Source organism: Rousettus aegyptiacus, unplaced genomic scaffold (assembly GCF_014176215.1).
Source record: "Rousettus aegyptiacus isolate mRouAeg1 unplaced genomic scaffold, mRouAeg1.p scaffold_m13_p_14, whole genome shotgun sequence".
Classification (NCBI taxonomy): Eukaryota; Metazoa; Chordata; class Mammalia; order Chiroptera; family Pteropodidae; genus Rousettus; species Rousettus aegyptiacus.
The window spans coordinates 8,678,879-8,695,487 of NW_023416289.1; the positions used below are offsets into that span (position 1 = coordinate 8,678,879).

At 37.4% G+C, this 16,609-nt stretch overlaps 1 protein-coding gene across 2 annotated transcripts in view; it reads left to right on the forward strand.

Moving 5' to 3' along the window:
- The first annotated feature begins 833 nt into the window (after positions 1–833).
- Positions 834–16,609, forward strand: part of CFDP1 (craniofacial development protein 1) — an 85,267-nt gene continuing 69,491 nt past the window's right edge. The window contains exons 1-5 of one of the 2 annotated variants that reach the window (XM_016130097.2): positions 868–1,041; positions 3,507–3,651; positions 12,301–12,418; positions 13,759–13,978; positions 14,307–14,434. In XM_016130097.2, coding sequence (XP_015985583.2) covers positions 3,513–3,651; positions 12,301–12,418; positions 13,759–13,978; positions 14,307–14,434 — 605 coding nt within the window. In that variant the 5' untranslated portion in view covers positions 868–1,041; positions 3,507–3,512. Of the gene's footprint in view, positions 1,042–3,506; positions 3,652–12,300; positions 12,419–13,758; positions 13,979–14,306; positions 14,435–16,609 lie in introns of both variants that reach the window. The other variant, XM_016130098.2, reaches the window with a different exon arrangement.

The window sequence follows — 16,609 nt, forward strand, 5'->3', positions numbered from 1 at the left end:
TGACCTTGGGTAACATGACTGTAAATTTCTTTGGCTTTCAGCCTTAAAAGAATGCTGTCCACTGCACCTTTTTATTCGTTGTCATCTCATGGATCCAGAGATTTAGCCGCTTTTCCATCTTTTCCATAGCTTCCTCATGTACTGTAGATGTCATTTTAGCATTTTCGGGAGCAGCCTCGCATATAGATAGTTGACTTTCCTTTTCCTTTATGTACCGGATTGTTGATTCATTAACATTGAACTCACGGCCAACAGCACTACACTCATGCCTGAACAAAGCTTATCCAACACACATATTTTCTCCATAAGGCACATCGCAGCCTCCTTGCATTTAGGAACACGAGGTAGCACTTCAGCACTACCCTCGGGGGTCATTGTAAATAGAAAAATTACTATAAAAAAGCACAAGAATGTAAAACGGGTAGCACCACATTGACTGCGAAAAATATTTCTATATACAGTATGAGAACTGAAGCAAAGAGGCCCTGCTCAATCTGGGCTGGGATAGCACAATGCGGGTGGGACTCAAAATTTTCATCCTCTGCGCATGTCCGCGAATAACCCCAGGGAGCACCGAGAATATCGCTTTGGGAATTATAATAAATTTCAGCAAAGAAGCGAATTCGAAAATACCAACCTGTGAAGAATGAGAGTCAAATGTATACTCACAGACATAAAATTTCGTTTAAGCACGTGCACGAAATTTAAAAGCCTAGGTAGCCGCGAAGACTACAAGTCCCAGCATGCACAGCTTCAGCGCTGTGCTCCGTCAACCGCCGCAGCCGCGTCTGGCCGGGGCACTGACCCGGAAGTGTCGAGTTTTATCATGTATCACTCTCTGCGCATGTGCACACTCTGCAGGTACCCGCCTCAGCCGCCGCCGCCCCCGGCACAGCTTTATGGTTTCTCCCTAGGGCTTTACCGTTGGGGGCAGCTACTCCGGTCCTCTGACTTGGTCCGCCCTAAGTGGCAGCGACATGGAGGAATTTGACTCCGAAGACTTCTCCACCTCGGAGGAGGACGAGGACTACGTGCCTTCGGGTAAGCGATCCTTCCTGAGGCGAGAGACGGCTTGCCCCGCCCCCCACGTGAGGCGCGCTTGGCTCCGCGTACGCGGGCCCGGTGGCCTTGGTGGCCCCGTGGCACAAGTCTCCATCGTCCTCGCTCCGTCCCCTCTCCTGCCAATCTCCCGGATCCTTGCGGCCCCTGCGACTCGAAACGTGTGCACAGGGACATCTCGCGCAGGCGCTCGCGGCGGCCTAACTTCAGCCGCTGCCTCCCTCTCGGGGTGAACGCGGCCCTGCTGGGGACGCTGGTGGTGGTCTGTCATCCCCTAACCACGCCAAAGCTGAAATCGTCTGAAAGGCACTCAGAGTCAGAAGTTATTGTGCGACCTTACGCCCGAAGGGAATTGCTCGCTAGCATCACGTCGAGATCTGTCAATCTTTTTCACTCACAAGGGATCCGATGGTTAGGAAGTTTACACGATGATGCCTTTCGCGTCTTTGAAACGTACATACCCATTGCTCGCGTCTCAGAACTTGTTTCGATTTGTATCGTATAGGCGTCTGAAACCGAGTGGGGCCAAAATAAATCTTGACACCCAAATAAACCTATCCCTTCTGGCCATCATATGCCTTTCCCTGACTTTTCTTCTCCTTAGAATTTATCTGCCCAGACAATCGCTCAGGTAGAAAACAAAAGCCTTTAATAATCATCCTCATTTTCTCTTTTTTTTGGTCCAAATGATCAATAAATTCTGTCGTGTCGACATGGAAAATAAGTTTCTGACTACTCCCTTACCAGTCTCACTGCTGTTGAGCTACCATGATCCTTCACTAGGATTCGCCATAGCTTGCCATCTACTTTCCCTGATTCCATTCTTGTCTGTCCACATTGGTCTTAACGGTAATGGCCAGAGTGTTTTGTTTTTGTTTTTTTTTTTCCTAGTTGGATTCGCATAGTGTGTTCCAGTCTCAACGTGGCTTCTTCTTTTTATCTTTAGTTATAGGACTTCGGTTCAGCCAATCTTCAGGTGGTTCTCCGGTTTGATTGTTCTCTAATTTAGTTGTGCTTTTGGTGTGGACTTGGGAGGAGACAGGCACAGTGTTAACTCCGCCATCTTGACTAGAACTCCCAGAGTTATCATTTGAAAACTAGTTTTCATTTTAATCAAAGTTATGTATAGCCATACTTAAAAATAGTAAAAATATTTCTAAAAGACTTGCTTTCAAACCAAGCAGTTCCCATCATCCCTTAACTCTGTCAGTCCTCCCCAGTTGCAAAATTTTTCCACTTTTACATTAAAAAGAATTGTTATTTCCATTGTCTGTTGACATAAGCAATACATGCTAGGTCTCATTAACTACCCCTTACCTCATTCTCCTCACTGCCAATACACACACCCTTCTGCCTTGAGGCCCTCCCCAACACCCCAGCCTGCCATTGTTCTTATATCCAATTTTGGTTAGAGAGGTATTCAGTGTGTCAATGTAAGAAATGTCCAAACCTGTAGAGAATTTTTATAAGAGTTTATTTGAGCTAAACTGATGATATATGCCGGGGAGCAAGAGCTCAGATGCTCTGGAGAATAACAGTTTGGAGGTTTTTTTTGTTTTTTATTTTTATTTATTTATCTTTTAACACTTGATTTTAAAGAGGGAACATAAGGAAGATTACACGAAGGTGGGAGAAAGCAAGGCAGTGTCACATTACAGGATGGTTAAGGTTCTCTTGAGGGTGGGTCGTCCACGTTAGGAAGGAGAGGCCTAGAAGGGCGCATTTCAAAGGTGTGTTATCCTGGGTGGCAGAAACAATAGACAGGGCTTGCTTAAGGCAAATATAAGACTTTCACTAAAGAAGTTATAGTCCTAGGGTGTGACTACCCACTATGACCTGTCCAATTTGGAATTTATGATCAGATCACTCTATGAGGTTACTTTCTATAGAACCCTTTTTTTATCCACAAGTGTTTACTTTTTTGTAATGACTGAACACCTCTCCTGCAGCTGAACCTCGTGCATACTATGATGGCTTTTCCCACACTACTTGTTTTCTGTGGAGTTAATAATGTCATTTTATTGTTGTTGCTTAGTCTATTCTTACTACCAATTTGACCCTAAAGTCTGGATGAAAAAAAAGGGGTTCTATGGAAAGTAACCTCATATGGTCATCTGAGCATAAATTTCTCATTGGGAAAGTCACACCTCAAGCTTATAGCTTCTTTAGTGAAAGGTTTTAAACCATCACTGTCCATGTTCTTGTACATCTAGATTAAAACACCTTTGAAATACCAGAATTAATACCCCTTAAAGAGGCTGTTAACCCTCAAGAGAGCACATCCTGTAATCCAATCCCAGCCTTGCTTCTCCAGTCTTATGTACCCTCCTCAATTTCAAATGCAAAAAAGAAGCTGCAAAACTTATTCTCCAGAGCATTTGAGATCTTGCTCTTGGGCATATGTCATCAGTTCAGCTCAAATAAACTCTTATAAAAATTCTCTACAGGTTTGGATGTTGACGTTTACTTGGCATAGTCAGGATTCTGAAGAAGCCCACCCTGGGCCACCCTGTGGACCTGGACCCGGTGCTAAGTACAAGCAAGGGCTCTTTGTGCCCCACTGGCTCCCTGCTTCGCATCAGGTGAACTTGGGTGAGTCTCTTGGAATCCCACGCCTCCTCCCTTTAAGTAGGAGGCCGTGAGTTTATTTGAGCTGTTCTTAGAAAATCCTCAAGGTAAAGGGTTGAAATTACCTAAGGAAAGCAAAAAAAACGGTTGCTTCTTTTTAATTTCAGCTTTTTAATTGGATTACTTACTTAGAGTCCAAACAAAATCTCTGCTAGTAAATTGAGAAACTGAACTCTTTAGCTCCAAAAGAGAAACAACACTTGGTTCCCCAACCTGAATAGCCAAATAGGGTGATGGTAGTTTTCTGGTCCCCAAATCCAGGCGGTAGACACCGGTGCCAGGAGTCATTCAGTGCAGTAGCTCATCAGATCCTGGAGAAGCCAGTAGGGGCCCTTGGGGAGAAGGGCAGAGTGCCCTGGAATGGGTACATGCTGAGAGAGGGGCCCATCCCTTGGAAAGCATTACAGTTCTGGCTGCCTCTGGCAAGCTCTTGGTAGCCCTTGGTCCCATATACTTAGGTGACAAAGAATCTTCATGGGCTTGCCTGAGGAAATATTTCCTCTAGGGTGTAGAGCGGTTCCAAAGGGATATCACTAAATTTGGCTCATCTGGAGATGTGCATTTAAAGGCTAGTTTTCTCTAGAAGTTTGTTCAGACTCTGTAGATCTCAAAATTAACATGGGAAGTTGTGCCTCTCAGGCCAAAAAGGCCCTCCCATTTATAATTAAGATGGTTAAGCTGAGGATCCTTTGATACTTCTAAAATTAGGCAGAAAGAATGGAAAATATGTTATTGGTCTCTCAAAGCTTCAGAAAGAGGATTTAGCTAAGTGGATCAACCTATGATGTTGTTTAGGTGTCAGCCCCATTCTCGGATGTATTAAAAATGGCTGTCTTTTCAAAAGGGAGTTCATTTGGAACTTGACTTGTCAGGTACAATTGTATAAGGACAAAAAATTGTCCAAGGACAGGTAAATTGTATAAGGCCTCCAAAACAAAATTTGGATCCAGCTGTTATGTTTGTGTATGTCTCTGTCTATATATGTATGTCATAAATGTGAGATAATTTTCTACCTTTACATGGTATTGTTAAAATTTAAAGGCAAACACTTGAAAGGATTGGATATTCTAAAATTCTCAGAAATATAGAAACTAACTCGAATGGTTTTCAGGTTCATGTATTCTGAGATTAATCCTTAGTGAATAAAAACCAGCTTCAGTTTGTGGGTTTAAGTAAAACAGACATGTCTTTGTATTGCTTAGGTTTTACAAAAATAAGTACATGTTAATAATCGACTTGTATCTGTGAAAAATGTTTCTAGAGGTTATAAAATATCTGAGTTAAAGAACGCTAATGGCTTACTTCATTTTCATTAGACATTGAGGTTTTAAGGGTTAAAAAGCACAATAACGTAGGAATAACATTGCGGTGTTCCACAAAGGCCCCTGGAACACCTCAAAAGATTTAGAATTGGATGGGAAGCATTGTAAAATAAGTGACAAAACTTTTAGGATATGTTGTATGGATAAACAGTGGTTGTAAGTTAAATAGATGGGACTGTGGGAAATCCAAGATGGCTGCTTGGTCCTTCCTTGCTCCCCAGCTCCCCATTCTTTTGGTTTTTGCATTTCTTCATGCATCACAGTGAATTTAAGCTGGATTTAGATGAAGGAACTTATGAGCCAACATTATTGAAAGGATAGCTTACACTATTGTCAAGGTTTAATAGAGTCAGTCACTTCAAGAAAATGCCTAGTTGGTAACCATTTCTTTCACAGTAAGCTCCCAAGGGACAAAGACTTTAAAGATCATTGGCTGCCACCTGGAGATTTTGTTGATTGGAAAGGATATCAAATAAAAGACACTCTCTAACTTCATTGGAAGAGACCTTATCAGGTGCCTAACCTCGAATGGACATCTGCCCCTGCCTGCTGACATCAAAGACTTCTCCAGGGTGAGAAGCTGCTCACATCAGAGGTGGACAGTTATCCCAAGACATTGACATGCCCTGTATATCTAGGGATTGATGCCGAACTCAGAATCTCTTTTGTTTGACTGTCTTTACCTGTCTGCTAATGATATTAGTCATAATAATAGTTATACTTGTTCTTTGGGTTTCTCTATATAGTCCAACTGTTTATGATTACTGAACATGTATAAGATAACTGCTAATGCTATTATTTTCTTGGTTTATGTCAATGTTATACTAGATGCTAAATACAGACAAATGAGACAAAAGGCAAAACTTGAATCATGATAATTCGTAATAGGATAGAGATGATCCAGAGTGTTTTTTTGCAATAAAGACCATGAGACCTGACTGCCTTCAAGTTACCTGCCCTTCCTGTTTTGGGAAAATTTGGCTCAACTCAGATACCATGATTATGGTATTGTCCCATCTCCAGTGGTCAACAAGATGATGTCCATACTGAGACTTCCTGGGAATGAGCCTTCCTAGTGCTGTAAGACCACACTATCCGACCAAAAGGTCGATCATCAGTACATCTTTGGATGATGAACAAAAGGGAGAACAATGGATGATAAAAAGGGGTTCTATGAAATGTAACCTTACAGGGTGATCTGATCATAAAGTCCTAACTGAGCAGATCATGGTGGGTAGTCATGCCCTAGACCTATAGCTCCTTTAGTGAAAGGTTTTAGGCTGGCCCTGCTCATCATTCTTGTGTATCTGGGTTAACGCACCTTTGAAATACCCCTTTGAGAGAGGTATTAACCCTCAAGAGAGCACATCCTGTAATACAATCCCAGCCTTGTTTTTTTCCCATCTTTCCTATGTCCCCTCCTTAATTTCAAATGCAAAAAAAGAAGCTGCAAAACTGTTATTCTCTAGAGCATTTAAGATCTTGCTCCCGGGCACATGTCATCAGTTTGGCTTAAATAAACTCATAAAAATTCTCTACATGTTTGGGCTTTTCTTATGTTGACAGCTCTCAGAATTGTCTAAATCATCTTCCAAGATAGATTCATTAGATAATCTTACACTTTCATCTTGAAGCTTTTCTTTGCCTCTGACCTCCAGTTTGGCTTGATTTTACCTTTGAAACCTAGTATCTTCAATCTCATCACTACACTGGGTTTTCCCTTTAACCTCCCTTCGCCCTTGGATTCCTTGGGCTCCATGTTATCTTCTTTCTTGGTACATTCCACCGAAATGAGAATAAATCCCCATAACTTCTTAAGGAAGGATGCATGGCAGAAGCTTGTTTTTTTGGGATTTTGAATATCTTAAAATTATACGATCCTCAGGCATAATTCATTTGGTATAGAATTATGCGCTTTGTGATAAGAATTCTAAGCTCTATAATTCTCTGAATTTTAAAGGTGCCACTCCATTATTTTATAGCTATCAGTGTTTCTGTTGAGAAACTTGTTTAATTACTGATTTCTGCTCATTGATATATGATCTATTTGTCTCCGAAGGCTGATAGTCTTCTGTTCCTGATATTTTCTGATATTTCACAATGATACACATAACCTTGGTATGTGCGTGTTTTCATTTATGGTGCTTGGCCCTTTTCATTAAATTTTTTTTTTTTTTTATGATTTTCTCCATTTTTTTTTTCCTGAAATCTTCATTAGTCATATGTTGAATCTTATGTGTTACATTTTCTGGACTGATCCTCTGATTTTTTTTCTGCCCTATTTTCTAGTCATCTGACTTTTTTTCTACTTTATAGGAAATTCTCAATATTTTCTCTTCCAACTTTTTTTATTGTTTATTCCTCCTTTCATATTTTTAATTTCGAAGAGCTTTTTTATTTCAATATTCCTTTTTTGCAGCATCATGTTCTTTTTTAATAAGTGCAGTTTCTTACTGCTTTATAGATATTAATGGTACTTAATTATCTTTAGTTTTAAATTTTCAGTAAAATTCACTCTTCTCAATGTACTGTTCAGTGAGTTTAAACAAATGCTGAGTTGTGTAACCACCGCCAAAATTAACAGTTTCGAGACTCCTTATTCCCCCTCTCCAGAAACTAACAAACAAACAAACAAACAGGTATGTTGTCACAGATAATGAATACAAAGTTTTATTTCTTCTTTACCCATAGATACACCTTTTTTTTCTTTCGCGTGTCTTATTGTACTTGATATGACTTTCAGTATGATGAATAGGAGTGGGACATCCTTGCTTTGTTCCCAATTTTAAGGAGAAAGCATCAGTATTTCATTGTTTAGTATTATAGTAGCTAGAGGTTTTTCACAGATGCCGTGTGTGTGTATGTGTGGGGTAAGTGCTTTATATTGACTATGTCACGTAATGCTATCAGCTATGTGCTATTGTGTTCTCCATTTACAGATGAGGAAACTGAGGCTCCCAAATTCACCCAGCTAGATAGTAGCTGAGCTGGGATTTGAATCTGGCAGTCTGCGTATACTACCTCTCACAGATGCCTTTTATCAAGTTAAAGAAGTCCCCTCTTCTCAGTTTGCTGAGAGGTAAACTTTGTCAAATGCCTTTTCTCCAACTATTGTGTGTGGTTTTTCTTAGCTCTTTGGTAGATTAAAGTGATCGATTTAAAATTTTTGAGCAGCCTTTTATTTCTGGGATAAAACTTGTGTGCTCATGGTGTATTACTCTTTTTATACTTGCTGAATTTGGTTTGCTAATATTTGTTGAGGGTTTTTGCATCTGTGTTTACAAGGGTTGTTAATCTGTAGTTTTCTTGTAATTTCCTTTTCTGATTTTGGTATCAAATAATGCTAGCTTCACGAAATGAGGAAACAATCTGTTCCTATAGCTGATGTAATACTAAATGATGAAATACTGATGTTTTCCCCTTAAAACCGAGAGCAAAGCAAGGATGTCCCACTCCTTCTCATCATACTGAAAGTTATAGCAAGTGTCATAAAACAAGGTGATTTGTATTCATTCTGTTCTTTTGCTTTGGACTTTTTTATGTTAGGTGCTTTCTCAGATTTTCTTTGATTCTAGTTTTTTGGCTCATAGTTAAGCCTGGGGATCTAAAAAGGTAGGGACGCTCCGAGTCTTGGGCAGTACTTGTTTTTTTGTGCTTCATTGTCTATAGGGATGTTAATCTCATTTTTTTTCACATAGTAACTGCATGGAATTTGATCTTGATTGTTTTATTTGTAATTTAAAATTTGCTTATCTATTATCAGTGAGAGTGAGCATCTTTTTACTTGTTTAAGATCCAGAGCCATGTGCATCTCGTCTGAACTCTCTACAGCACTTGCCCATTTATATGAAAAAGAAAATTATTACAAAAGCAGTACTTGAATTTTGAAGAAAAATTTAAAATCCAGACGATTAAACATTAAAAAATAGAATCATTACATTCCCACCACCCAAAGATTATCAGTATTAATCCCTTTGTTAATATCAACTCTGCTCTTTTTCTACACCTGGGTATAGATATTTATATTTTTCCCCAACCTGAAATTATACTTTTTCATGTTACTTTGTAACCTGTTCTTTTTAATGAGCAATCACTCCCTGTCCATTTCAGTAAACTTTCAACTCATCTGATATACTGACCATATTCAAATTTTCCAGTTGATCCAAAAATGGCTGTCACTGTTTGTCCACATCAGTTCAGGACTACAAATATCATGCATTTGTTCCATCCTTTAAATCCTTTAACCTAACAGAACCCTTTCTCTAATGACATCGATTTGCTTAAGAAGTCAGGCTATATGTTCTGCAGAATGTGTCACCTGGATTTGTCTGGTTGCTCTCATGATGTTGTTTTAGATTGTACCTTTGTCCCTTGGATGTTCCATACATTAGAAATTAGATCTAAATGCTTGATGGGTTGAAGTAAAATATTTTTGGCTAGAATATGTTATAGATGACTGTGTTTCATAATGCATAACATCAGAAGACCTGGTTGATACCCTAGCTGTGACTCCTGGATCAGGATGATGAGAGTCTTATTTCTCTAGTGTGTAATTTTTGTTTTCCTTACAACTGAAATATCCTGTGTGGCAGTTTACCTAATGGTTAAAACTTAAATTGTGTGTGTTTTTTGTAGCATTACTTGATAATCCTTGCCTAAATTACTACTATCATTAGAGTGTGGGAAGTGATGTTTTCCTAATTCTGTGGTTCTTTTACATTTATTGATGTTATGTAAAGTATAGCTTTCCTTCATCAGTTGGGGCAGGATAAATGTTTAATTGATTTTCCTTAATTATCAATTTTCAAAATGGAGAATATTTTTAACAGTAGCCTAAAATGGTATAATCATTTCTTTTTAGTATTGTAAAGGATTCACAGATTTTAATCAATTAGACATGTTTAAATCTACAGATGGTTATTCTTTTAATGACTTTAAATGCTCACATCATTACTTTTGGTTGCTAGGACTTCCTTCAAGGTGGATCTTGACCTTATAATGTGACCCATTATTCTCAAGTAGCTTTCTTGCTTTCTGGCACAGCAAATTGTCCCAGTTTCACCTTGTGCTTTCTTTCTCTCAGACCTGAAATTAGCTCCCCCCGGCCCCGGGAGCCCTTTTGATGATGAATTATGTTGAAGAATGAGATCCGAACTTTAAAGAGTGCTTATTGCTACCTAGAGTGACATTATTTCTGTGCCATTTCAGTGAACAGACTATAAAATATTTATCTTAAGAGTTCTTATTAATATTTTTAATTCAGTTTTAACAGTTGTGTTTTTACACTTAATTTTATTGATTTTATAATTGTGTCATTTCTCTTATTCTGAAAATTTAGATTCCTAACATGATTAACATAATTATTTTTACGTATCATATAAATGAAATATTTTTACAATGCTAGCATTGATGTTACTACAAGGAATAGAAGTTTTTTGGTCTTTAGGCTATATCTTATAAGGAAGTACAGTCAAAAAACTATTTCTAAACTCTTTGGAGTAAATCCCTTCTTTGTGGGTTATGTTATTGTTTGGGCATGTGGTTATGTTTGTTTATTCAAACTGTTCTATAGAATGATAAGCATAGAGAAATCTAGCTTCTGTCTCTGCCTACTGTACCCTGTTCTATTCTGACCCTTATATGTTGCTATTTTCATTAGTATTTTATTTATCCTTTCAGTATTACCTTTTCCAAATATAAACAAACAAATGCAGCTAGGTACCCATCATTGTGAGTTTATGTCTTTTAAAAGTCTTTTTGCTGTAGTGATTTTGCCGGGGTGTCAGGAGGAAGCAAATTTATGTTCGTGTGTTCACACTGCCATCTTCACCTGAAACTCACTCCTGTCTTCATGAAACACTTTCACTTTCCGCTTGGTGTCTGGTCACCAAACTTGTTTTCACCTTAGAACCCTCATGTTTACTGTTCCCTCAGCCTCAAATGCTTATTCTCCAGATTTTCACATGGCTGGCTTCATCTCAGCATCTTTGTTCTTTTTTTCTAATCTTTGCTATCATATTGGTAATTTTAAAGAATTTTTTTTCTGAAAAAAATTTTTAGTTATCTTACTTCCTGAATGATGCTTCTTTGAGGATATTAATTATAAAGGCTTTTTAAAAAAGTGTTTCTTTATTTTTTTGAATTCTGTTTCCTCTGAATTTCTGCTTGTTTTCATTCTTCCCTTACATACAGGAGGCTTTCCTCAAGTGTTTGGTAGTCCTTGGTTCATTATGAGTGAAATATTTAAAAGCTGATTAGGTGTACAGGAATATTCAAAACCACACTATTCGTAATGGCCCCAAACTGAAAACCACCTCAGTGTCCATCAACAGGAAAAATGGATAAATTACAATATAATCATAGAATGAGATATTATTTCAGGATGAGAATTGATGAACTGTGGCTACATTCAACAATATGTGTAACTCACACAAACAGTATGTAGAGTGAAAGAAGCCAGACATGAGAGTGCACACTATAGGCTTTTTTTTTTTGTTCAGCACTCAGAAACACACATAGCTAATCTGTAGTACTGGAAATCAGGGTTGTGGTTACTTCCTTTGGGATGGAGCTGGTGGCTGCAAGGGGCACAGTAGCCTTCTGGAATGCTGGGTCTTAGTTATACAAGTGTGTTCTCTTCGTGTAATTGTATTGAGCTGTACATTAGATTTGTGTGCTTTTTAATATGTGTTGTACTTCAAATGAAAGTCTCTATGAACTTTTGAATCTAGCTGAATCTCCATGGGGGTAGGATTTGACTGGTGCCCCACAGTGTGGTCAGACTGGACCTCCGGGCAGTACTTTGTTAGAAGTCCCTGAATATGTGTCTGAGGGTAGGGATAGACATGTTTGTTCTTTCTGCTGTGTCTAACAGGAAGTCTTTAGGCTTTTATTGAAAAGACAATATCATTTGCTTACTTTCGAAAGATATCCAAGATGAAATGGGAATATCATTTTCTTCTTTGAAAAAAAGTACAGTAGTGGAATTGGAATTTCTGTTCAGTCAGCAGATATTTATAAAGACAAACAGGATCCATGTCCTCATGGTGTGTGGAGCATAGCAGAAATTGCAAGCATTAAATATAAGTGGGATGAGTTATGGAGGAAAATATGGACTGCCTGGGCTCCGGGAACTTAGCTTAGTTCCCACAGAGAAAACTTCCCTAAGGAAATGATATTTTATTTAGTTGAAGAATAGTGGAAAGCACTAGACTTTTTTTCCTAATGAAAATGTCTTATCTTGATGTGAAAACTTTTATTCTTATCTGACCACCCTATTATGTGATTTCAGGTGGAGAGTATAGTGAAGATGATGTAAATGAATTAGTAAAGGAAGATGAAGTGGATGGTGAAGAGCAGACACAGAAAACCAAAGGGAAAAAAAGAAAGGCTCAGAGCATTCCAGCCAGGTGATGATGCCCTCAAGGCCTTCAGAAGTCAGGGGCTATTGTCGTGACCGCCTTGACTGCTGGGATTGGTCAGATGGTAGAGTTCATGCTGCCAGGGTTTTTACCTTTTTCTCTTTAAGGGAAACATTTGGTGACATTTTAGGATTACAATTTTGGTTTCTGGCAAGCTTATTATTTTTTTTTACCTTTCATTAAAAAACAGTTTAATAGATAATAAGTACATATGGTTAAAATGAAAAACTCAATTACTACCAAAATGTGTGCCCTGTGTCCCTAGCCCTTCTTGCTTTGCCTCAGGAGAACTATGTTATCAGAGATATTACATGTATGTACAGGCACGTATGTACATATTTCCTACTCTTGTTTTTAAAACAAAAAACAAATAGTAGCATACTCTGTATTGTTTCACATTTTCATTATTTCACATCTTGGAGGTGATACCATGGCAGTACATCTAGCTATACCTTATTCTTTTCAGTGACTGCATAATATTTCATTATGTGGATAGATTTTATTTTTAGGATCCCCTATTGAGAGACATTTAATTGTACCCTGTCTTAACTACAACAAACAAGACTGTAGTGTCTTTGTATACACATAGAAATACATGTGTAAGTTGAATCTGTAGAAGTAGAATTGTTTGATCCTGCGGTAGATGCAGTAAAAATAATATTTATAGATATTAGAAAATTGCCTTTCATAGGCTTTAGGCTTGGTACTGAATTACATTCCCACTAAAAATTACAAAAATTCTGACAGGTTATTTAACTCAAATAGGAGAGTCTTTAATAGAAGTCTGTTACTTTCTTTGATTGGTGTTTCCCTCTTCCTGGGCAGATCGTAGTTTATAAAAAGGGAAAAAAATTTAGGTATTAGATTCACTTGAAGTCAGAATCAATTTATTCTCATGAGTCTTGGGCCTAGTTCTTTTGTCCTTGAGGTTTTCTATATTCCAGCTTTCATGGCTTCAAAAAGTGGAAAGAAACATGCATTCCCCCACCCCAATGAGAATTCTATGAAGAAACTCCTCAATAGAACATATTCTCCAAATGTAATGACTTCAAAAGGTCAAAGATACCTGACCTATATATGTTCTTGGAACGCTCTGGACACATTGATTTTGTGAGATGATTTTGAATCTTTCTTGGTGAAAATAACTAGTCCTAACTTAGAAATAGAACACCATATTTTGATTCAGTGTGCATCGTAATTAGTAGTCCCTAGATTTAAAAGTTTTCTTGGGTTTGCAACATGATGTTTGGAATTGAGGAAGGGATAACTGAAGTCCGTTTGCATGGTCTGTTTTGTTTTTCCTTTTCCTTGTGACTGTTGGTGATCAGGAAGAGAAAACAAGGTGGCCTCAAGGTAGAAGAAGAGGAAGAGGAGGATGCCAGCGGGGAATCTGGAGGAAGTAGCAGTGAGGAGGAAGACGTGGCTGCGGAGCAGGAAAAAGGCACTGGGTCGGAGGATGCAAGGAAGAAGAAAGAGGATGAACTGTGGGCCAGCTTCCTCAATGATGTGGGGCCAAAATCAAAAGTGCCCCCAAGTCCACAAGTTAAAGTAAGTCGATAGGTGAAAGAGATGAATGTTTCCCCAGAAATATCCTAAACTCTTCAGATAGAATTTTTTTTTTTTTTTTTTAATTTACAGACTGAGATTGAAGCTTGCAGCAGTAATCAGATGATATGGTTGCCTTTTAATAGTACCTCTACTAAGTGAAAAGCAAAAGCATTCCCTATGGTAGAAAAAGTAGCTTTCTAATCAAATTTTCAATAGGTCTTTAGCTGTTTAGAGATGAAACATTTAAGAATAGTCATAAACAGCATGTTTGAATGGTTCTTGTAGGTTTCATTCTTATGTGAAACTGATTACATTTCTTTTTTCATAGAAAAGAGAGGAGACTAAAGAGACGAGTTCAAGTAAATCATTGGGCAAAGCAGAAGAGCTGGAGAAACCTAAAGAAACAGAAAAAGTTAAAATCACCAAGGTGTTTGATTTTGCCGGTGAAGAAGTCAGGTAAGATGATCTTCACAAACTTCAGAACTAGTTCTTTTAAAAATGATCATCTTTCTAAATAATGTTAGGCATCTGACCTCATTCCAAGCCGTCATAATATTTTGAAAGAGTTATATTAGAACTCAAGGAAAACAGCAGCTCTGTGAATTATCAGGGACCATGAGAAAGGTCCTTTCACTTATGGTAATATAGTGTTTGACTATTACGAAGTAGTGGGCTAAACAGAAACAAGAAAATGTAAGAGTAAAGTATATGGTTCCACTTACTCATTGCTATGTTTTGTGACTTTGAATAAAGTATTTCTCCCTTTATTATTTTCCTTGACTGAGAAGTATGATCCCCACTGAAGCCTCTGAAAATAGTAGATCTGTAATTTAGAGCTAAATGAGAATAGATGAAGTACCAATCAGTAATATTTTAGGTAGTCACATTTATTTTATTCCAATGTAATTAATTAGACCTATATGCTCTCTAAGAATATAATTTGCCCTAAAATCAGTATTCTTAAAAATATCGAGTTTCCAGTAATTATTTCATCCAGTGAAAATACTTCTTGGAAAAAAGAGTTTGGCATTATTAGTTTTATAAATGGTGTAGAGCAAAACTTTTTATTATTTAAAAACATTTTTCTCTCCAATTTTCTTCTGAAAAATTTCACTCACAGAAATGTTACAAAGATAGTATTACAATGAACACCCATATACCTATCATACAGATTCACTACTTGTTAATGTTTTACTTTGCTCTCCTCCATGTATATCTGTATTTCTCTCTTTTTGTTTTGGCTGAACCATTTGAGAATTGCTTGTAGACATTAGATAATTACTTCACTCTTAAATACTTCACTATTTCCTAAGAACAAGGGCATTCTCCTTTATGATACTCCCATCCAGTAAGTTTGTGGCAGAGGAACCTGATTTAAATTTTCAACCTGTTGCAAACCAATACTTTTGTAAAGCAATAAAAAAGAATCATAGAAAAGTAAATTAAAAAGAGATATAACATACAAGCCCAAATTTTTAACAATAAACTTTAACAGACACACATACAATTATATTTCAGTAAAACATAGTCAAAATGAACCTAAGATAGGAAAAGGAAAATAATTCTATAATTGTGTGTTGTTCATTGAAAGTGTGACTGTAAGTGATTGATAACAGGGAATCCCTTATATTTATACCTTTTTATTCTATAATGGAAACAAAAAAACTAAGTAAAATATCAGTTCTCAGTAGTTAAAATCTAGACACACTTTGAATAAGTGCTGTGCGTATTTTCAAAGTTTTTAATGTGACAAAGTACCTTATTTTTTTCATTAATATATTAAGTTGGATTGATGACAGCACTCCTGGAGGATAATGTATGTGAACATTCCTCCTGTGTTGGTTTCCTTTTTTAAATGGGATTCATCCTAAAGAGATCCATCTCACAGAGGCATTTTTGTGAGAATAGATTTTCAAGCGGTGTCATTAAGTTCTGGATTTTCATTTTTACTTTTATCTAAAACGAAGCCAGTGATACTATATTTTTAAAGTTCATTTTCAATGCTTCATCAGTAGGCAGTTCCATCAGTTTATCCTGTTAAGTTATATTTAAATTTAAGTTATATCAGTGGAAAAGAGAAGTAGTGGATGCATGAACTTCCTGTGGGTGGATATTATCAGAGCATTCTGTAAAACATGTTAATCTGTAGAAACTATATTCTTCCAGGCTTTTTAACTTTCATTTTTACCCTTATAATTTATTTGCTACTGAAAAACATTGCATCACTTTCTTACATTAGAGTGTTAAGATTATTAAAAATACCAAAGATATTAGAGAAACAAGCAAATTTTACTGTCTACTTGAGATCTTCAAAATTGGGGACAACTGGTTACCTTTTCTTTTGGAAACACTAAATTTATTCTGTAGTTCATTGTTCTCATCAGCATTTTTCTCTCTCATAACCATTGTACCTCCATATGCAGTATAACACATGCGTATTCATGATCAGCTCTTAGATTATCACATAAAGACTGTGAAGGAAGCAGTGTGTTAATTTATGTTCTAGCACAAGCTCCTTAACCTAAACTGTTTTTCTGTCTTACAGCTGTGTCATTAGAACATATTCTTCCAAACACTTAAAACTTCAAATCACATTCGTTGTTAGCGTGTGGTCCTAGTTTTATCATACAA